This window comes from Arvicola amphibius, chromosome 6 (assembly GCF_903992535.2).
Source record: "Arvicola amphibius chromosome 6, mArvAmp1.2, whole genome shotgun sequence".
NCBI lineage: Eukaryota > Metazoa > Chordata > Mammalia > Rodentia > Cricetidae > Arvicola > Arvicola amphibius.
Genome location: NC_052052.2, coordinates 150,500,818 through 150,524,005, shown reverse-complemented (window position 1 = coordinate 150,524,005; position 23,188 = coordinate 150,500,818). Strand labels below are relative to the sequence as shown.

The 23,188-nt window shown below is 50.4% G+C and overlaps 1 protein-coding gene across 4 annotated transcripts in view; it reads right to left on the bottom strand.

Moving 5' to 3' along the window:
* Window positions 1–110: 110 nt before the first annotated feature.
* The window catches only part of Hrh2 (histamine receptor H2), a 43,586-nt gene continuing 20,508 nt past the window's right edge, over window positions 111–23,188 (bottom strand). For 2 of the 4 annotated variants that reach the window (XM_038335271.1, XM_038335272.1), the window contains exons 2-3: window positions 19,410–20,927; window positions 111–3,073 (exon numbers count right to left, since the gene is read on the bottom strand). In XM_038335271.1, coding sequence (XP_038191199.1) covers window positions 2,881–3,073; window positions 19,410–20,482 — 1,266 coding nt within the window. In that variant the 5' untranslated portion in view covers window positions 20,483–20,927 and the 3' untranslated portion in view covers window positions 111–2,880. Of the gene's footprint in view, window positions 3,074–10,380; window positions 10,526–19,405; window positions 20,928–23,188 lie in introns of those variants that run through there. The other 2 variants (XR_005285951.1, XM_038335273.1) reach the window with 2 other exon arrangements.

The following is a 23,188-nucleotide window of genomic DNA, read 5'->3' as shown; positions in this document are numbered from 1 at the left end:
CATGTACTTCCCCTTTCTAAATCAAGATACCACATGATAAAGTTTGGGAGTATTCCCTTGTCAGGGAGGGAGAGCAGGAAGGGGGAGGGAGGGAGATACCAAGGCAGTGCTTGCTTTGACAGCTTTATTGGAACATGGTAACACAGAGCATGGATTTGAAGTCCCACTGCAGCTGATCCCCTCTAGACATCATGCACCCATTTCTGCTTCCCTGAGAAGCTCCAGAGAGCTCACATTTGCAGGAATCCTGTGAAGTGGCACATTGTCCCTGGGCACCATGGTCTTGAGCCCTGATTGTTTCTGTGGTTGGGCAGGTCCATTTGCACTGGAGGTCTCCCGTCTCCAGTTGCGCTGTGATTTAAGAGACTCACATGCCATAGAGTCCTGAGGAGACACCTAGATGGGTTTCTTGGGCTTTCAGAAAAAATTTGACCACGAGATTCAATGGTCGTCTCTGGTGGTCATCAGAATCGGTGATGCCTTGAAGTTTATTTGCAGGTTAGCTTACAATAGTGTGGAGCATTCTTTGCACACTCACCCAGCGAGTCTTTCTTAACTTCTGCTATGTGTGAACACTCCTCCAGGGGGTCAGCAGGAGAAAGTCACCCGAAAGAACTCATGTGTAGGTGAGTAAGACAGTGTCTAAGAAACCACAGTCAACTGCTGCATTACAACCAAGCCAATAGCCTCTAAAGAAAGTCCTGCAGTGTGGCAAGGACCTGGTGTAGGATGGGTCCCAAGGGACAAGGAAATGGTATTTTAGCTGAGATCTCATGATGCTGACTTTGTCCAGAGGACAAAAGAGCATTTAAGGTCATGGAAATAGCACTCTGTGTGCTTTGGTTGCTAGTAATCGTAGCTCTAAGCAAAACGACAAGGCAAATAGGGGAATTAAGAGGAGGTGGAGGACGGTGCAGGGGCAAGCTGGAGGGACATGGAAGCTGACAAAGCCAGGCCAATGGGTCGATCTAGAGAGGTCCTATCCTGTAATTGACACAATAGGGCATGCGCTTTCCCTGTCCGTCAAGGCTGTTGTGAGGAGAGCTGACTGGAGGAAGGGGCTGGGCAGGTGGGGAGTGTAGGAAAGAGACCTAAGCAGCTTCTCCAGTTGTTTTGTTAGACTTCAGCAGCTGAGTCAGTTGAAACAGGGTCGGTGGTTACCAGTTGGGTGGACCCGTGTGGGGGCTAAGACTAAGTGTCCACCATGGGAAGCAAGGCAAAAGGAGGGGCCGAGGCTGCCCTCTGGTTTTGAAGCTCAGGATGTGACCTTTGCTTGAGAAGGAGGACTTTAGAGAAGCAGGTGAGGGAGAAATTGGAGAGTGTGGTTGTGGGCATGTTAAAGGTAAGGTACCTTCCAAGCATCCGGGCGGAGGAGAAGCATGGCCCGATGCCTTGCCTACAGCTATAGGTCAGTGAATTATCTCCTTCTGTTTTGTGACTGGAGTCCTGAAGGTAGATGAGGTTACAAAGGGAGGACCAGAGTGAGCAGTCTCAGCCCGGAGCCCCAGGGAACAGTCACATCTAATGGTTGTGTGGAGGTCAATGAATCACAAAGAGGGCTGAAAAGTTAACGGGATGTTGGGGGCCAGGAAAAAGTCTTGGAAACCCAAGGAAGCATGGGTATCAGGAGAGGTTGAAATCAAGGAAGGGTGATACCACTGAGAAGCCCTAGGGGAAAGAAACCCATAAACATCCTCATCTCTTTGGAATGCTTACCAACTCCGCCTTCTTGAGTCTCTTCAGTAGATATCTAACTACAGAGAGGTTAGCTTTTCCATTTGTACAGAGGAGTAAAGAGCAGCCCAGAGTGGTGGACAGTACGTCCAGGTCTTGTGGCCAGTAGAAGGCAGCACTGGGTCAGCTTACACATTTGTACCCTTTGTATTTTCCTGACTTTCACCTGTCCTTCCGGACGTAATAGACACACTTTGCCCTGCAAGTCCACTGCACACCACTTCTTGTTCATAACAAGCACCATCAATGGCTGTATTTCAGCATGGAGGGCTTCCTGGAGGCCTAAGATTTGCTAGAGGAGGGTTAGCTGAGTTGAGGGACTATCTTAACTTCTCTTTTGAGTGGCAGTGTAGTGTTGTTTCAAGAACATCATCCATCCACCCATCATTCATCCATCTATCCATCACCTCTCATCCGTTATCCATCCATCCATCCATCCATCCATCCTTCATCATCCACCCTTCATCCATCCATTCTTCATCGATCCATTCTTTCCATCCATCCATCCATCCATCCATTTTTCCACACATCTACCCACTCACCAAGTACTTTCTGAGTACCTCTATCCCAGGCGCGTTTTCTAGCTGAGTGGCCTGAGGTACGTTCCATACTTCTCTGACTCTTGGTTTCTAGCTCTGTAAAGTCTGGCCAGTGTTGCTGGTCCTAATAACATAGATAGAAATGATGAGAATCCATGTAGGCAAAGTACTTAGCACTTAGGTAGGTGTTCATGTTCAGCTTCTCTCCTCTTCCTTCCCTCCCATTCCCTTCTCTTCTTTCTGCTCATGATGGGATTCCACAAGGGAGTGAGGCCAGTGCTCTATAGCAACATCCTTTGCTCTGCTCAGCAGATGTGCGTGTTTTCTACAGAAACGCATCCATACATGCATGTGTGTACATCTGTCCAGCTGTTGGGTCATGTCTCCTAGGGCCAGCACCAATGTGAGCTTTGAACCCAAGGAATTCAGCCTAGAAGAGCCAAAGCACCTGTCTGGAATCTGCTCACAGGGAAACTGGTCTGTATGTTCTGTGAAGCCCCAGGCTCTGGCTGAAGTTTGTCCCCAGTGGTTTGAGGGCTTGGTTCATAGGGGCTCCAGAAGGGAGGTCCAGGTGATAGGGCCAGGATCTTGGTGTCCCGGGCAGAGTCTAGACAACCTCACAGGGAACTGCCCTCATTTCTTCCTGTGCTGGTATCCTTTCTGCCTTCTCAGATTGTAGCTCTCCCGACTGTTCCTCTGAGGCACCTTCTGGGTGTTGCTGGAGAAAACGAAGCCCCCACAGGCTCTTACCGCAGCTTAGAAGGTTATTGGAGCAGGTGGTGCAGGACAGCGCTGGTCTCCTGCAGACACAAGCATGGGTTAGAGCTGGGGTGGTCATCTTGGTTACCAATGTGGCACACACGGGAGGGGAAACCCTCATTGAGAAAATGCCTCCATCAGATTGGCCTGTGAGCAAGTCTGTGGGGGATTTTTCTTGATTACTAATTGCTGTAAGAAGATACAGCCCTCTGTGGGTGGTATCATCCCTAGGTGGGAGGGCATGGGCTTTGTTAGAAAGCTAGCAGAACAAGCCAGAATGAGCAAGCCATTTAGCAGCTGTCCTTTGTTGGTTTCTGCTTGAAACTCCTGTCTTGAGTTATAAGCTCAAGACTGTCACCTGTGAGCCAAAATGAACCCTCTTCTCCCCAAGTTGCTTTTAGCTTTAGAGTTTTCTTCCAAAGCATCAGAAAGCAGTCTAGAGCAGGTAGTAAATGAGACAAGTCCATGGGACCAGGAATGAGCCTCTCTGCTCTGTGTCCACTAAGCCTGGACCTGGAATAAATAGAGCCATTCATGGGCAGCAACAAGAAGGAGCTTTCAGGAGCTTTGCCTTCAAATCCTGGCTCTGCTTCTGCATGTGTGTTCACAAGGTCAGTTCTGATTCTCTGAATCTCATATGGAGTTCCTCATCGCTACATTCCCCAACTCTGGCAAGAACCCAGTGTTATTAAAAAAACACCTGAATGAATGTATTATGAGTAGGGGCCCATGTAATGTGTGCTAGCTGTGTTTGTGTCTTTTTCAAAATTCTTGCAGTGCTGGGAATGGAGCCCAGGGCTCTCAAAGTTTCGCTGCCATCCAGTGAGGGTAATCAAGCTCTCTACGCCTCCTTCCATACAGAGGAGGGGGAAGAACATTGCGCCTCCCTACACACTTCTGCCTGTCACTCAATGGTGGTGGAGGCTGTAGCCGCCTGCAAGGCTCTGGGAATAAAGACACAGCTGGTTCCCAGCCTCCTTTGATGCATGGCACACTCTGTCTGAGCCACTGCTAGGAACCTCCAGGTGACCCTGACTCCCTCCTAGCACACTGTACCTCTAACCAGACTGCCAGGTCACGCCCGTGGCATTCTAGAGGGTATTGCTACCATGTGAGCAATGTACATATTTGGTCAAGCTAGCCAGGAGGTAACTGCCCTTGGAAGAATATTCTGGTGGCTCTGAGGAAGCACTTATTGCTGAAATTACTTGAGAAGCTCCCTCAAACTGAGGGTAACTAGCCTTTGTCCTCTATGGAGTCTGGTAATTAATTACCCAGGTAACGAAGCTCGGGAGACATTACATATTCACAGTAAAATGTCAAAGGTAGAGGTAACCAAAGACAAATAAACAGCTCAAATAAATCCCTCCTCCAGCAAATCTTGCTACTACAGAATTAAGTTATTATATATTTTTGAATGAAATACATCAACCATCCAAACGGAATCCACTTAAAGTACATCTATAATGGTTTAAAGAATGTTTAAATTAAGAAGTCTATCTTCACCAGCACCTGATTTGCTTCAGCAAGTATTTCTGTTTTGTTCTGCCTACATTTTTTATGTAGATGTTATCATGTTTTATGATTGCTTCGCTCTGCAGCTGACATTTTATTCTTGCCTCATTACCCGGAGAGAGGGCTCTCACTGAATCTGAAGTGCAGCCTTTTGGGGAGGCTGGCTGGCAAGCTCTGGAGGTCCGCTTGTCTCCACCCCTCAGTGCTGGGATTGCAAGCACATGTGACCATGCCTGGCTTCTTAATGTGGGTTCTGAGGATTCAAACTCAGGTCTGCATGCTTGTGCAGCAAGCGTTCTTAATTTTAATAGCTACATTGATCTATTTCCCCTTTTGGGTTTGCTTATGAAATCCTTGACATCTCAACATCATCAAAGTTACCCCATGTTTTTCTTCTGTAAGTTTATATGTTGTCCTTGGTGCGTGCAGACGCCATCCTGTGTTTGTAGAGACACTCACTAGAAGGCTTTACATCCCCTTTCATAGCCCCGTGGCACATTTCTGTTTTGAGCCCCCAACACATGGAGCAAAAGAATGCTAACTGGCTCTAGGAGAGAGCAGGGGAATGGGTGTCACTGTGGAGCCCGCCCTTCTACCTTTTCATCGTCTCATCCTGGAAACCACACTTTAGCTCTTCCCTGAGATCCTTCCTCCTACCCACGTGGACGAGGTGAACTGACCTCCTCCCCATTGCTTTGGCTTCTTCACTGGGTTCACAATGATGGGATTCAAGGTACTAGAACTAAGACCTAATTCAACAACAACGAAACTTAATCCTGAAGGTTTTCGTTGGAACAGTAGGGTGGGAGCCACTTTTCTGTTGGGTCTGAACAGACAGTGGGGCAGGAGCTTGGGCCCGCTGCAGGTCATGTGGGGGGAGAGGGTGAGAATGAAGCCTGTCGGCAGCGACCTTCAACATTGGTTCTAGCCGTGCTCAAGCTACCCTTGACCTCACGGTCTGTGAGTCATTTGCCACCCAAAATCCATCCCTTTACACTGAACTTCTGCTATTGGTGCATGCCAGTGTCCAGACTGAGACTATCCCCCCCCCCCCGAAAAAATGTTATTTGAATCAGAAACTTTCACACTGAAGGCGTTAGGATATATTCAGCCACCAGGGGTCAGAACCCAGCTTCTACACTCCCTCATGAGATGCCCCCCCCCCCCCCCCCCCCCCGCTTCCACTTCAGACCCTGGAGTTCCCTCTGTGATAAGAGCAACAGCAACATCCCAGGACCCCAGCAGAGGGCCATCCTCCATTACCCTCTGCTGTCTGCAGGCCAGATGGCCAGACAGAACCACGGACTACTTGTCTTGAGTCTGTAACTTGGCACATGCCTTCCTAACACTTGACATGTCCTTCATCTCTTCTCCACCTTCATGGCGATGGGGCCGGAACCCAGGGCCGGTGAGTACTGTCCCCAGCCCATCGTTTCTTCTACTCCTGTCTCAAGGCTGTCCAGTTGTCCCCTTTGTATGTCTGTCTCGGTCTCCCGGAATTACTGACTTCTTGTTTCTGCACTTGTTCCCCTGAGCTAGCCACTGCATTGCTTCCCTGTCTCCCACACTAAGCTAAGAGTGTCATAACAGCATGTGCCAGATTTTCCTTTTACGTTTGAACAAACAATCGCATGTTTTTTATGTGTGTGTGTGTATTGTTGCACGTGCCATGCTGCTTACGTGGAAGTCAGGGGACAATGTGCAACAGTTGGTTGCTCCTTCTACAGTGTGGCGCCCAGGGATCGAACTCGGGATTGTCAGGCTTGGCAGTGAGCACCTCGACTCTCTGAGCCATCCTGACTGTTCATCTTCTATTCATTGTCTAGTGTCAGTGTGGGTGTTCATGTATGTGAAATGACACATGACTGTTTCAGTCAGTCTTAGACAGGCGGTGTGGGAGAGCCCCATCTGGGTAACTCTGGCAGTCCTCACCTGCATGCTGTCTACTTCACCTCTCCCACCTTTCTGCAAGAGCCTTGTCAACAGGAACCCCAGCAGACAGTGGCAGCTGAGATGTGTGTATGCACATGTGTGTGCATGGGTGCCTATGTGCATGTGTGTGTGCGTGTATATGTGTGTTGTGGAGTGCTGCTCTTGCACCCTTCTCCAGAAAATCTTGCTGCTACAGAATTCAGTTATTATATATTTTTGAATGAAATAATCAACCTCCAAATGGGTTCAACTTAAAGTACATCTCTATGATTTAAAGAATGTTTAAATTAAGAAGTCTAACTTCACCAGTACCTGATTCACTTCAGCAAGTATTTCTGTTTTTTCTGCCTACAGTTTTTATGTAGATGTTATCATGTTTTATGATTGCTTTGCTCTGCAGCTGACATTTTATTCTTGCCTCATTCATTCTGCCATTTCAGCAGACATCTGAGTGACAGCTATGTCCTTGGGTGACAATGGAAGAACCAAAAGCAGGGTTCCTGTGTTCTGCTTGACCAATGCTTGAGTTTGTACTCTGGAACCCACGTGGTAGAAGGAGAGAACAAGGTCCCACAGGTTGTCCTCTGACTTCCACGTGTATGCTGTGATATACACACACACACGTGCACACAAACACACACAAATAAAATAAAGATAATGTGACTTAAAAAGTCCACAGAAGCAATTGACAAGAAGCAGCACGGCCCGAGTCTGTGGCTGCTCTCTGCGCTGTTTTTCTGCCTCACTACCACAGCGGCAGGCTCTTCAAGGTGGTGTTGAGTTTTCACAGATCATGAAACTGAGGCTCCAGGTAGGCGGAGATATCCCAAGTCCTCTCATCAGAGGCCAGTGTGAGCCATGTCATCTGACCCCAAAGCACACCCCTTTCCTATGACGATGCGTTGCTCCCTAGGAGGCAGACTACATGCATGTGATAGGATGGTCCCCAGAGACTGCCTCAGAGACAAGACGGGCTGGGCTAGGTAAACAACTACCAGCGATTTTGAGTGACAGCACACACTGATTGACAGCTAAGGTATAGACCAAGAACAACACATAGACCTTCAAGTGAGCAGAAAGGAAGAAGGCACAAGCTTAAGAGTGTGCATTTGTGTGTGGCTGGGTATGCACAGACACAAACGTGAGTGTCCAGAGCCTGTGAGTGAGAAGCAGGTCGGGCATGAGTTGTGTGAAACAGAAGCCTTTACTTGCTCTGAGGTGTGAGAAGTGCGTGGCATTGTGTTTTCTCCTGGTACAAGGAATGCAGCAGCACCCCCAAATGTTGCGTGGGGCTGGAGGAGGACCGGGAGATGCAGAGGGGACAGAAAGGCATCCTTTGCCACAGCAGGATGGTTCTGACTGAGGTGTGACCTACAGGCACAAGGGCGGCTGACAGCACTGGAGCAGAGGGGTGTAGAGAACTGTCTTTCCTGGCACAGCCCACTGGCTACATTACCCCAGGCAAGTTCCTTGTGGCCTAGACTGGCCCTTCCCCAGGACTCTGTGTGGGGTTTGTGAGCACCTGAGAGCATGGGGGAAGGGAGCTTGCCCTTCTGTTGTCTGCATCTTCACTGTCCCCCAAAGGTCCATGTGCTAAAGGCTTGGTGGTTAGCCAGGTGTCTAGTGGGGTGTATGTGTCAGGGTGGGGTGTGAGCCTTTGAAAGGGGGGGCTTAGTGGAGGGAAATTTGGCCATTGGTAGTGTGCTCTTGAAGGGGAGGTTTAGCCCAGCTGCCTTCTCTTTCCCTGCCTCCCAGCCATGAAGAGGTGATCTGTTTGCTCCCCAACCTTCTCTGATGCGCTTGGCGCCTCAGCCTTGAAGCAGCCCAGCCAGCTTGCCGTACACTGAGACTTGTGAAGCCAAGAAGAACCTCTTTTGAAATTGTTACCTCAGCTAGTCTGTGTTAGTGAGAGAAGGCTGACTAATCCAACCCCTGCCAAGAAATAGTCCCCCTCCAGTGGGAGGGGGCAGGGAGGGGGTTTAGGCAGCTTCCACAGGAGTCCTCTCTAAAGGTGAAGGGGTAAACCACACTCTTATTGAGCCTGTGCTGGGGTGTCTGAGCTGGGGCCCTCTCAGCAGCCTGTTGTCTAGCCCAGGACAGGGAGTTGATGAGGACAGGGATGGAGGCACCACACACCTGCTTGATCTGAACTATGGGCACCGAGCCGATGGGAACTACATAAAAGCCACTGCTTGCTGAGCAGTTATGCACACCAGGCTTCCTTTTCCCTAGGCATTTCGTGGACTCACTCAGTTAATGCCAGACATGGATTTCTGTAGGTTCCTTATAGCGGGGCTATAAAGGTCCAGGCAAGTTGGGACACTTGCCTAAGGTAACACAGCCAGCAGGCTAGGGCTGGTTATCTTATTGCACCTGAGATGTCGCTTGCAGGAGAAATGATGGTGTGGAGAGCTCTGCTTCCGGTTTAGCCCTTCCTGTCTCTTTGTCACCCTTTTGTCACCCTGATGTTGGAGTGCTAAGCAAAAGAAGCCCGTGAGAATCTCCAAGGCCTCCCTTCACATCACGGCTCCCATGTGGGGAAGGGAATCCGTCGATCACATTGTCTCTGGAAGATGAGGACCTGGAGCCTACGTACTTGGGTCACTTTCCCATGGAATGAAGCAGATAAAGGATGCAGCCTCTGGGGAGCCCAGTTGCACCACACTCCTTGCCACGCTCTCCTCGCGGTGTGTGAAGCAGAGCTGGGGGTTGGGAGCTATGCATGGTTCCATTCTCTCTGGAACGTGGCTCTCACCCAGTCCCTAGCCCTGGCCTTTTATCCACCCAGTCTAATTGTTCAAACTAATCCTCTCCTGGAATTGGATTTTAAAAAAGTAGCATGCATGCACATGCTTGTGTGTGTGGGTGTGTGTGTGCATGTGTGTGTGTGTGTGTGTGTATGTGTGTGTATGTGTATGAGAGAGCAAGGCCATGTGTACACCATGGTCAGCTCTCTGTACCATGTGGTTCCTGGGGATTAAATGTAGGTCATCTGTCTTGGTGGAATAACCTTCCTCAGTGAGCCTTCCTGCCAGCCCCAAGATTGTTTGTTTCAGATAAAGGAGATCCGGGACCCCCTCCCTCCTCATGCTTATGAAAAATACTCCTGGGTATCTGATATAATTCTGGAAGTTTACTTCCTTGTATCATTTCACTTCACCCTGAGGAGGCAGACAAAGTAGCATGCCTGCTTCATCAATAGGGAACGCGGAGCTTGGCAAAGCCTGTCGTTTGACCCAGCTCTGGGACCACAAAGCCTGGGTCCAGCGTCTGCATGTCCATGCTGGTCTCTTTGTTCTGAGACCCTACTGTGCTCTCTAGTGTCTCAATGGCGTCAGCCTTGAGTTTAGGACAGGGGTTTCCTTCACATGGTTCCTCTTCAGATCCCTCAGAGAATTATTTCTCCTTCCTCTGTTCCCACTGACATCTCTATAGGCCAGCCATCTTTCTTCCTGTTTGGGCTTTACCCTCTGCTCTGGACAGCTGATCACACATCCATGCAACACTTCCAGGATTCTGCTGCTGACGTGGCTTTGAGGAAGTGATACCCTCAGTTGTGGCTAGCGTCAGGGAAGGCCACACAGCCTGTCCCGAAGATCAAGAAAGTGGAACAAAAGGCCTAAAATATCCCTTCCCTCTGACTAGAACTCTGTTTCTAGAAATTCAGTTTCTAGGAAAAGACTGAAACAAACCTGGGTGTTCTCTGTTTGATGATGCTTGTCTTTGAGTTGCTTACAACAGCAAACAGACACCAGGGCCTATGGACAGGGCTGATTCTTGACAGTGCCCAGAAGAGCTTGACAGCTGGCCAGCTGTGATCCAGGCTAGACATCCTACTTGTGCCTGCATAGAAGTGGCACAGGGCAGGTCTAGAGGGGCCCAGACAGCCTGGGAAACTTACCCCAGAGGCTGGAGGTGGGGAGAGTCCTGTGGTGACCGCCTTCAGCGTCCAGAGTCACTGGGGTCACAGATGGACGGGACAGAGGTGTCTGACACTGGAAACTTAAGGTTTTCCTTCATCTGTGAACTCAGGGTCTGCCTGCTCCCTGTGCGGAACAAGAGGAAGACTCTTACCCCAGGGGGTACCCAGGCCTGTGCTGACAGTCCTCGCCCTGCACCCAGAGGGAGGTGCCGAACGCACTTTACAGACTGGGGCAGTTTTAGAGAAAGGAAGTAAAGCCCAGGTCAACTGGCTGCCCCTGAGAGGCAGCTTCCACTGGGTGCTGGGCCTTGGATGGTCAACTTCGTGGGTGGGGATTAGGTGTGAAACTTGCAAAAGTGGGAGTAGATGAATCAAAGACTTGATGAATCAGAGCAAACATCAGCAGTCAGGAGAGGGAGAGGGAGAGGGAGAGGGAGAGGGAGAGGGAGAGGGAGAGGGAGAGAGAGAGAGAGAGAGAGAGAGAGAGAGAGAGAGAGAGAGAGAGAGAGAGAGAGAGAGAGAGAGAAGAGAGAGAGAGGGGCAGGGCACAAGACTCATCTTTGCATCTTTCCACTGTGACCTGGGGACCACGTGTGCCCCTGGACAGGGAGAGGAAGGTGGCACAGAGTTGTCACTTCAGGAGTCTGTGGCAGGAAGGATGACGATTCTCTGACTTTCAACTGTAGATTCTACTTAAACAAAAATCAACATTCCCGCAAGAGGGGGAAGGTGGCTCAGGAGGTCGTAAGACTCACAAGCGACTTTCCTCCTGATCTTATACAGCAGTGAACAGTCTCTTTGGAGAAGGAGACCCTTGGGTGGTGCAGCCACCTGCAGATTGCACAGGGAGCTGCAGTGGGGTACTGTCTGAGAGCTCTCATTCAAGCTGGGGTCGGCTTTCCAGGCTGTGGCCCTCTGAATTGTGCACACTCCTGTCAACCCCAGTTAAATTTATCGTCTTACCTGGCTGGACCTGTGTGGACTTGTCTCTGGCCTGTTTTTGCCCTTCATCTGGGATGAATTGAAAGTAATAGAGTCAGGGACTTCCCTGACACCTATCTTGAATTTCAGTCAGTGGGTGGTGACGGGACGTGGGTGGTTCTCCAACACAGGACTGTCTTACGTGGGCTGTAAGGCAGTTCGCTCTGTCTCCCGCAGCTTTGCGTGGGTCACATACAGGACAAGAAGACCTGCTGATGCTTATGTGGCAATCAATACCTGCCACTCACTCTTCAGCACTTGTTACAGGGCCCCCATTCACTCCTTATCTCTAGGCAGGGAAGGCATCATCCTCCCGTCAGGGGATTCACAGATGTAGACACCCTCCAACGTTATCCCACCCTGGCTCCCAACACTCTGCTGTAAACAGCTTCTGCATTACATAAATACCAGTGTCACCTCAACCGGGGTTCCCTGCTGTCTCTGCAGGGGCAGACCAGCTCTTTTACAGGTGAGGAAATTGAGTCTCAAAGAAGGATGCATGCTTTTCAGGGTCACAGCCAGCAGACACCCCTACAGTAAAGACAGAGCCACCAGGAAGCCAGGCTGCCTTTTCCGAAGGCTGGAGAGCTTGCTGCAGAGCTGGCTGGTGCCTGCCAATGCCCTCACCTGGCCCTGCGCATCCTGTAGCTCATCCTGACAAGAACAAATTTTGTTGCATTCTCTTCCACACGCTAAGTGACTCATTAGTATGAAAACCATATTCCTCATTGCTGCTGCCAGAGATTCTTGACACATCACAGTTGGGGTTGTGGGCATAATTTCACTCCCTCGTTAAGCATTTTTATGTAGTTATTGTTGGAAGAGTCCCCCGTGACTAATCCAAGTTCCCAGCTTTCAGATGAAGGAAGGACAAGAGGCTCAGGAGCCAATCTGAGTAACCCAGGACTGACCCAAGACAAATCCACTGAAGCCCCAAACTTTTGCCACTGGGGAATAAAATCCCCTGCTTTCCAGGTTCGAGCATAGCTGTGCCAGGCAGCTATGTGTGCGAGCTGGTAATTAGCTTCCTCCTGACCCTTTTAGGAAGATGATTTTAATTCCCATATTTTTTTTTCAGATGGGCAAACTGGGGCTTAGAAAGGACAAAGCATATACATAAAGTCCCAGACAGAGTGCAGCTGGGAATTAGTATTCAGATCTTACTCCTGTACCAGCATTGGTGAATTACAGTCCATGGGTCCAATCTTACCTACTGCTTGTTCTAATAAAAAAAAGGCTATCAAAATGTAAAGCAGCCCTTCATGACCCACGAAAATGTTATGCAACTGACATTTTAGTGCCCATAAACAATTCTTTACTGGGACACAGCCACCTCATGCATTTACTTGTTGTTCATGGCTGCCTTTCAGCTATGGTGGCAGACCGAGCACAGATGTGTGTTATTTAGCGACTGACCTAATCCGAGACACTCACTGTTAGGAGATAGACCGCACAGATGTCACGGTCTGTCCTTACACGCTCTGGGCTATCCCAGCCTCCCATGGACCTCATCTGTATGGCACAGCCTGCCATTCCTAGGTTGAGAAGCTGAGCAGGGTGATACTGCGCTGAACGGGGCGGAAAATTCCCAGATGGCAGTAAGAATTTGTGCATCTGAACTAGACGCAGTAGTACCTCAAAGGCACAAGGAATAGGATCTTTTCTTCCTGTTACAATTTTAGATGCGGAGCTTGACACTCTGAAGAGAAGCTTTTCCCGTCTGCTTCCTGCTGGGATGTCTCCTGTGGGTCTGGGAAGGTCTGTAACCTGGTTTAGCCATCAGGTGGTTGGGGGGGGGGGAAGGGGAGGGGCGCTTCCTTTGTGCTCCCAAGCTGCTTGCTGCCAGGAGCTGGGTCCCACAGGGAAAGTGCCTTTGGGTTTTTCCTGTCTTCTCAGCCGGGTGAAGTCTCTTAAGGGTGAAAGGGCAGCAATACCTTGGCTCTTTCCTCTCCCCCAAGGACCTAGGAAGGCAGCGCCTGCTGACTTTCCTTGGAGAGAGACCAGAGGAGAGGAATAGTCCCGGGAAGAAGGTAAAGCTGGTTCAACCTCCATCTGACTCCAAAGGCACCCATCCTTGGATGCGCTGTTTCCAGCGAGTGACCCTTTTGGGGCTCTGATTTATCCTTTGAACTTTTGAGGCTGTGACGGGGATCCCTACTTCTCTTTTTATTCTCTTTCCCCTGACTTCCACTGAGGATAGAAGGGGGTCCCATATCCCACAATCTTTCCAGAGAAAGAAGATGAAGCTAAGGCTGTCTGTGGCCATGCTGCCTGTGGCCGTGGCTGTCTGTGGCCGTGGTTTATCTGTGGCTGTGGCTGTCTGCTCACGGAGCAGGTTTGTAGTATCTAGGCATTTTAGGCCACCTGGAGGGGGTGGAAAGAGGAGGGTAGGATCTGAGCCAGTTAGGTCCCAGACACAACCTCACACCTGAGCCCATGGAGAACTATCTGTGTCCAAAGACCCACAGAGCCTCCCTGTGCCTCCACCACTGTTCCTGGTGAAAGATGAATGGGCCTTAGAAGGAAGGAAGGAGAGGAAAACAAAGACAAAAAAATTGGATAAAGGAAGACCAGACACAGGAAAAGTGGATTTTGGAAAGTATCTTGTTAAATGAAAGAAGCCAGGCACAAAATATCCAGGATCAGGAAATATACATAGACAGGGGACTTCCTTTGAGTTAGAGAATGCAGGAATGGGCTCCACGTGGGAACTGGGAGGTGACAACAGTAGGGAATAAGGTTCCCTTGGGGGAAGATAAGTGCTCCAAAATTGGCTATGACATTGGCCACACTCTTCTGTGAAGGTTCTGGAAGACACTAGTGTGTGCACTTTAAATGGGTGGGTTGACAGTCTCTGAACTGAGAGGGAGAAAAGGTGAAAGAAAGATGAAATGATGAGATGTAGACAGGGAAGAGGAAGACATGGACGATGAAGTAAAGAATCCCCTTTGTTCACACGCATGCCATATGCCAGGGATGCTAAGGACCTGCACCTTTAAAAGACAGTGAGACTTGACACCACTTTATAGACTGGAAAGTGGACCTCAGACTGTCACTGATCGGCGAGTAGAGGCACCACGACTCATACTGAGTCTACCTGACCTCCAGCAGCTGACATCAGGGCAGAGAGGGAGACCTGAACTATACAAGGCAGCCAACAGGACCCCAGGGACAGGGGGCAGTCATTTTCTTTTAATATTTGCGGAGGAGCCGTTAAGAAATGATGAAATCAACATGCCAAAAATCTAAGCCTTGTTGGAGAGTCAGAAGATGGAAATAAACATGTTTGGGCTCTTGAACCAGCCAACAAGTTTAGGGCGAGGCACAAAACTCCTCTTAGTAACAGCCCCTGTGGGGAAGCGTGTCTGTCAGACATGAAGCTCTGACGTGTCCACAGATCTTGCAGCCCATCTCCAGAGAATGAATTTACAGGAAACCAAGCACCATAGTGAGGGCATGCTCTGCTTGGGTCTATGGATGGCTATCCTGTCTAGAGATACATTTTCTGCTACTGTCATGTGCTTTCTCTCTTCCAGGGTCATCCATGGAGGCTTGTGGGGGTGGGAGGGTCTGGAAAAGCTTCCCATCTGAGGCTTTATGACTCAGAGATGGCCCTGGTGTCAAGGCTCGAGGGAGGGCCCCCTATGACCTGATGTACAGGAAAAGAGAACAAGCTCTCTTTGAGTTTTCCTAGGCTCCCACACTACCCTCTTTGAGGCTGGTTTCCTGATGTCTACAGTGGAGTAACTAACGTTCATCACTTCTCAGGGTTTGCATAGACCTAGGACAATAATTTATCTGGACATCTGCCAGCATGCCAGGCACAAGGCTGGCTGTTGGGGATCCAGCAATGAGTGACAGGGGCAGGGCCTAGTCCCAGGGAACTTACGGTGTAGGGGAGCAAATATAGCACTAGTTGAAGGTGGCACAACGTCTTGTAGCCTGGGAGGTGTCAACCGTGCGCACAAGAGGAGATCAGTGCAACTGTGGGTTTTGGTGGCTGGGTAAGCCTTGACTTTCATTCCCAGCAGAAGGGTTGGACCATTATCAAGACATTTTTAGAAAGGTCCTGTGTGGCTTTGGAAGTAAGGAAGGCAGACTCAGGAACTGGAGGAAACTCTGGCTCCCTGGCAAGGGGAGTGTTGAAAGGTGAAGGAGAAGGTACCTGGCTTGTACTCCAGCTCTTGAGGCACCTGGTCATTGTCGAGTCAGGAGCAGAAACGCGGGGGCTCTGCTGGAATGAGGAAGTGCACACTCAGAGGTACTGATAGGCTAGGTGCCCACCTGGGAGTCTTATCTCCCCAGAGATTATGGGAGCCAGTGAGTGAGGGGATAAGACCCAAAGTGTCCAGCCTCTCCACCTGCTCTGCACTACAGATAGGTCAAAGCCTTCCAATGCCTCGGCTTCCCCTTCCAGTGTCTACAGGACTGTGTCTGGGGTATTTGTCAAAAGCAAAGGCAGGTTCAAGTACAGGCATTTGTTGGTGGCCAGAGACCAGGCTTGGAGGACAGACAGGCATGAATGGGAATCTTAGTTCTACCACATTTGAAGCAGCGGTAGCCTGCCGCTGGTCGGCTTGTCTCTGGGCAGCTGCTAGTGGTTCAGTGTAGTGATGAGCTGTGGGCTGCCCTGCTCCCTCATGCTTAGCTTTACATGCAAAATAACAACACACATTCAGCTTTTCATCAACACCATTTAAGTGTTTCGTGGCAGGACCTCTTAAAAGAGCTGCACGGTTTTGCAGCTGAAGCTGAGTCAGGAAGCCTCTCTTAGATGAGAGCGCTTGCTCAGACCCGAGAAATTGCTGTTATCAAGAAAACATGCTTTACTCTAGTCTTTCCCAAGCTTTCTCAGGCTTTCTGTGGATTCAGTTATCCACGTTGGGCGCCATTCTGTAGTGGAGGGGCTGCGGGCCGGCTTCCCGCCGCCAGGCTCCCAGCCACCAGCTAGCTTATGCCCCGAAATCACAACTCACAAATTGTATTCTTTTAAATACTGCCTGGCCCATTACTTCCAGCCTCTTACTCACATCTTGACTAACCCATATCTAATAATCTGTGTAGCACCACAAAGTGGTGCCTTACCAGGTAGATTCTAGCATGCGTCCATCTTGGGCTGGAGCTTCATCGCATCTGGCATCTCTCTGAGCAGAGGCATGGCGGTCTGCCTAACTTAGGAGAGGCGTAGCATCTGACTGATCCTTCTACCTCACTTCCTCTTCCTGTTCTGTCTACTCCACCCACCTAAGGGGCGGTCTATCAAATGGGCCAGGCAGTTTCTTTATTAGCCAATGAAATCAACTCAAACAGAAGACTCTCCCACATCAGTTCAGGACCGCTCTGTGAGAAGTACTGCTCACCTGAGAACGGGGTCTGGGTTCCGTTCCCTGCTATGTACCGACAGCCCAGGCATCTAACAAAGACCTTGGCAAACACTTGGAAAAGGCTCATTTCTAGTGATGCAGTCAGACAGGCGAGGTGCTCCCACAGCAGGGCTGAGGAAGGGGCAGACAGAGCCTCAAACTGGGAGCTGGCTTCCCTCAGGGAACAGAGAAAGTAGGAGCAGCTGGTTTGGCTAACCTCTCTCCTGAGGTCTCCACTGGCTTCACTGAGGATAGTCTAGGTTGGTCCCCTTCAGGAGTAGAGTTAAAGGCTCTGGGTAAGTTCTGTTCCTGCCCTCAGACAGAAAGGACAAACTGCCAGTCAGCAGGAAAGCAGGGAGCTGACCTTACTGAGGGATGCTCAAGGTCACAGCTGCCCAGGCAGCACAGAGAAAACCAACGGCTGTCTGTTCTTAATCTGCTGCAGTTCTAAAGTGTGTGGGCTCCTCTGCCTGCCCACCCCCCACCGCCTCACTCCGACAAGCCTGTCTGCATTCCTAGAGGCTGAAGACAGACAACAGTTGAGCTCTCTAGGACCTGAGCCCTGGACTCACTCTGTCACAGCAATGAGTGAGCCAGGCAAGCACCGCCTCTTAAATGGCCTTGGCTTTCCCCAGGGTGACTCTGGGGACAGAAGAAAATGTGGACATCCAGACCTGTCAGGTGCCCAGCATCCAGAAAGTACTCAGTAATGGAGCAGCTAGGAACTCCCAGCTGGTGTTACTTGGGGGAAGCTGCTGGACTCTGAGCCTTGGTTGCCTGTCTGTGAAGTGGAGATTAGGAGCTAGAGAGCTGTCTGGAGAGTGTGCTGCTCTTTGCAGGAAACCTAGGTTGACTCCCAACATCCATGTCAGGCGGCCCACAATAGTCTATAGCTAGCTCCAGGGGATCGGATGCCCTCCTTTGGCCTCTGTAGAGAGCAAGTGGAGGGCGCCTGGTGTGACCCAGCCATTCCTGCCAAGCATGTACTGAGAGAATGTTTAAGGAACAGGGTCACCAGGTGAATATTAGCTACGGAGCCAGCAGGGATGATGGATTCAAGGTGATACACTAGCCAAACAGTGGCTATTTTCTTCTGTCTAGTCTGTAACCCCTTCTACACCCCCCATCTTTGTTTTTCCTCCACGCGAACTAGATCAGCTCTGTGACCCCCTGGATGGAAGAGGGAGAATGATGTGATTGAGGGGGGCATCTTACCTATCAGGCTGGGACAAGGAACTCTCCATGTGCAGGGTGACCTTGGGCTGGCTTGGAGGGTGGACTTGAGAGGGGGAGTCTGGAGGCCCAGATGACAGGATTGACCCTGAAGCAAGAGTTCAGAAGCAGGGGCAATGGGGTTTTCAATGATACGGAGGGGAGGGGGACAGGTGTGACATCTATGGGAGGACCCTCCACACCTAGGAGGGGGTGACACCTGTGAGGACAGAAGGGATGAAGGCCAGGAACGTAATGAGGCAGTTCTGCCCTCGTGGTTGCTCATCAGAGCTCAGAACCCATCACAGGGGCTTGCGAATGAATGAATGAACTAGTGAATGAATGAATGAATGGGTCTGTTCCACAGACCAGCACTGTAGGGGCAGAGGTATGGTCTGGGGAAAGAGAGAGAAAAGCCACATTGAGTAGCAACTTGTCTGTTAGATGTTTTTTAATCCTCTGTTCATGACTCACGGAGCAGCTGGCTTTGCATGCAGCAACTGTCCTCAGTGTGTCCCAGGACAGTGCCATGGGGCCTGTGCATGGTGAGCTTTCTCGGTGTGTCCCAGGACGGTGCCACAGGGCTCTGTACACAGAGACCTTATTGTGCCTCCCAGGACAGCGCTATGGATTCCCTCAATACCCTGTCGTGACTTTGTCCCCAGGGAATTTATTGAAATTTCATTTTGATTCTTTTCTCTTCCTAGCTCGGAAGCCTCTCAGAGGTGGAATTTTGTCGCTGTGTTCCCGCGCCCTGTCCCGGCTATCACTTGCACTCTGGATACCCAATGTTCTACAGGCTTTTTGTTTTTTAAGTAGCCTACAAGACTTTGCTGTTCTCTCTCCCCCCATCCATGGGTTAATGCAACTTCCTTCTTACACATCTACAGGCTCACTCTCCTGCCCACATCAAAGGGGTTGTCGTGGCTGTCTGTCCAAGGCTCAGCTCTGTTAACGATACCTGTCTTTCCAAAGCCTTCCTTAGTCCCTGTGTCTGTCTTTTCCCACTCCACACACAAGGCCCACACACCTTCCAACCACTGCTGTTTTCATCCCCTACTAACTTGAACACTCCTCAAGGAAGAGCTGATTTGCGCATGGCTTTTGAGTTTTCAACTTTCTGAGGGTTTTTAACTGACCACTCACAAAGCCTAAGTGGCAGAGTCGGGCCTTCTACTTAGGTCACCTGAGTGGAAAGGCCACTTAGTTAGAAAGAAGGGCCTCTGAGCTCTGGGGTGAGTAGCACATTGTCCAGGTCCCAGCTCAGTGGCTCTTGATAAGATCTCCGTTACCTTTAATGTGGCCTTCTAAAACTGAAGGTAGATGTTCTACCTACGAGAGCCATTGAAGGATGGGAGATGATTTCTGTAAAATGCTCACAGAATGGTCTTAGCACCACCCACGCAGAGGGAGGGGCGTCTCCTGGCACCTCCAACTCACACAAAGGTTTACCTGTCTGGGGTCCCTTGGGGAGGTGTGATTTCTTTCCCACTCCACACTTGGAGCTTCAGGGGCTTCTCCTCCTGCCATCTGACTTCTCGGCTTTGGTTCCTGGACAGCAGAGAATTGTTCAGCCTCAGGGAGGATTTGTAGGGGTTGTGGCTAGCAAGCTTGCAGCAGAAGAGCTGTTGGTAAGCCATGCGGAAGTCTCTATTGAAGGCAGCGTACAGGATAGGGTTCAGGGCTGAATTGGCATAGCCTAGCCACAGAACAATGCCTTCAACCACCTCGTTGATGGCATCATCCCCTCTCAGCCCACGATAAACAAACGTCGTGAAGTAGGGAAACCAGCAAATAATGAACGCTCCCATGACCGCAGCCAGCGTCACAGTGGCTTTGTGCTCTCTGATGGTGGCTGCCTTCCAGGAGCCGATGTGATTGATCCTTTTGGCCTGCTCCCTGGCGATCTTAAAGATTCTGTAGTAGGTGACACACATGATGAGAAGAGGCAGGTAGAAGGTGACCAGCCCGTCCACCAGCCCGTACACCTCGTTGACCTGCACTTTGCACTTGGAGGTGTCACTGTCTCCCCTGGTCTCGTTTCTGCTGTTCCACCCCAGGTGAATGGACAGGAAGGATAGGGTGATGGAAATGACCCAAATGAAGACCAAAGAAATAGCAACACGAACTGGGGTGACCAGCACGGGGTACCTCAGTGGGTCCGTGACAGCACAGTAGCGGTCCAAGCTGATCATGAAGAGGTTGAGGATGGAGGCTGTGCAGAGCATCACATCCAGGCTGGTGTAGATGCTGCAGAAGACCCGGCCAAAGGTCCACTTGAAAGAGAGCTGGTAAATGGCAGAGAAGGGCAGCACCAGGAGGCCAAGCAGCAGGTCAGTAGCCGCCAAGGACACAATGAAGCAATTGGTCAGACTGCGGAGCCGACGGTTCAGGCTGACAGCCAGGCAGACGACCACATTGCCAGCAATGGTGATGAGGATGAGGGTGGTGAGGATCAAACTGATGGTGACTTTCCATACAGTAGAGTCTAAGCAACAGGAATGGATAGTGCCATTGGGCTCCATTCTGGGGCCCTGTAGCTTCTACACTCACCCTGGGCCTTGGCTACTTCTCTTCTACCTCCAACCACTGGGCTTTGGGTTCCGGGCCAAGCCAAAGGAAGATTGGGGAGGGTCTAGTGACTAACCTAATGTTGTTGTGGGAATAGATCAAGATGTTCCTTGTGAAGTACAGGGCATAAGAATTAAATAAGACAGGGTCTTCAAGGCTCAAAGCCCAGTCCTCAGCTGGTCTTCCACGTCACCTTCCTTCCAGGTCTGTAGTACGTGTCTATCTTCTAGGATCCTCATGGAGACCGAGGCGCTGATGGCTGTGTCTTGAGGTGGCTTTTGCTTTATGTGCATTGGCTCATACACATAGGCTGTCGTGTCCTTCTGCATGACTGGGGCCCGCTTCCATCCATGGCCTAAGGTTGAGGACTATCAGCTGCCCGCTCTGGGGTCACAGGAGCTGAAAATGCAAAGACTGAGTGTTTAGCCCTTCATCATTAGACCGGCAGCATGACCGGTTCCAAGGTAAGTCTTTCCAGACTTCATCACCTGGTGAGAAACTAGGAGGCATGAGACTCTTCCAGGTACCCTTCCTTAGGAAGGACCAAGCTGGTCAGGGCATGTGATGGGGTGGTGAAGGGTACCAGGATGTAAGGGCTAGAATACCCTGGGGAGAAAATAAATGAAAGGGGGGTTCTAGGATAGGATGCTTTCATTCGCTCCCAGCTGGTAGCTGGTGCTTGGCCCCACCAGCAGGCATTTGTTATCTGTCGATGAAATGATACATTGAGTGGATAAAGTCATGGCTTAAACTTACTCTTATTAAGTGTGGGGAGCACTCTAAACTGAGGACCAGCCTGCAGGATGTCTGCTCTGGCACTGTAGCATGAAAGCGGCCACAGAGGACCATGTGCCTAAGAAGGCGTGGACTGTGCTCCAGTCAAGCTTTGTGATGGACAAGGAACTGCGAATTTCATGCTGTTTTCATCTGCAACAGCGCCATCTTGATTTCCCCACCCCAAGTGATTTCAAAGCATCCTTGTCTCCTGTGCAAAAGCAGGCAGAGGGCTAGACTTAACGTCGTCTACTGTCTCCATGATCTGTCCACTCCATCCTTGCTCAGTGTTCGACACTCATGCCCAAGTCTTACTGGTTTGTATTGAGCAGTGTACACTCTTCCACTTCCAGGTCAGCCAGCACACAGATCACTTGACCCTAAAGGCTATAACAGTCCACAGTGTGGCTGGAAGTGGTTTTCCTACCACTCCATCCCCTTGTCAGGCATTTCAGTGTGTTCTCTGCCCTCCATTTTGCTTTCCTCCCTCCCTCCCTCCCTCCCTCCCTCCCTCCCTCCCTCCCTCCCTCCCTCCCTCCCTCCCTCCCTCTCTCCCTTCCTCCCTCTCCCTCCCCACCCAAAGACTACTCAATCAATAGCTGTACTCACAGCACCCAGATACCAGGTCACCTCCACACATCCCTTCCAGTTGATAAGAACAATGTCAGGTCTTGTTTCATGGCTGACCCCTTTTACACAGCCCCTCTTTTTTGTTTTGTTTTGTGAGAGCAGCCAGCAGGCTCTCCTAAGGATTGAGACTGTGGAAATCTAAATGACAGCCAGCGGAACCCTCTTGGAAGCAAGCTGATCACCAAGGGACATAATAAATCCTGCCTCTCCTCTCTGGCTCTTGCCTGGAGCTGCTCTACAGTCTGAATACAAATGCCCCCTCTGGTCAGAATGGCTGTGCTGGAGCAGGGTTCCCGACACCCTCTGCTGCTCCAGCTGCCTCAGCCTCTCAGCCCTGTGAGCTGAGCCTCTGGCTATTATTTCTGGAGGAGCCCTTCATTACATGAAGAGACCAAACAGCACGGGTCTTACCACCACACTTAATTAACTTTGGAGGGGAAGCAAAAAGGATAGACATTTTTTTTGAGACTCCCTATTTCTGATAATAATTTTCTCTTCAATTCCTTGACAGCTGGCTGTAGGCATTTTGGCATTGGGCTGATTTCAAGTTAATATTTGGGAGACTCTTCAAAGCTGAGTGAAACAGCTCTCAATATAATTAGAAATCCCATCCTTCCCTCCATCTCCCTCCCTCCCTCTCTCCTTTCCTCCCTTCCTCCTTCTCTCCATCCCTCTAGTTTTCTTCAAACAATCTCTTCTCTGGGGACTTTGGACATGCTGAAATGTTCCAGGTGCCAGGGAAGGACAGGTGACCAGTTGGGATTCTTTCTTTGTTAGCCTTCCCAGGATCCACTTCACTGTCTTCCTGTTCAGTGTGAGGCTTCCCAGAGTTTTCAGTGTGCATTCTAAAGGCGCGGGGGGGGGGGGGGAGTTTGTGCGGGGTTAATTCCATCCACCATCCAACCCCATGCCCCGTGAGTAGAATGATCCACCGTAAAGAACTGTAGCATCTACTTGTGGGCCAACATCCAGTGGGTCCTTTGTCCACAGACTCCTCATGGCCTCCCAGCTGCTGATGGAAAAGGAACTCTCCTAAACCTCCAAACCATGCAAGGGCTCATCTGCTCACAGCAGTAAGCCAGCATCCCAGAGGCTTCCGGAGGTGTCAACTCTCTGAGCTGCCAAGCAGCCTAGCCTGCTCACCCAGGAGATAATTGCTGTGACATTTGGCTTGAGGGGGTCCTTCCACAGTTCCCCTGTCCCTCTGTGTATATATAGGTAGGGCACAGTTACACACACACACACACACCCCAATA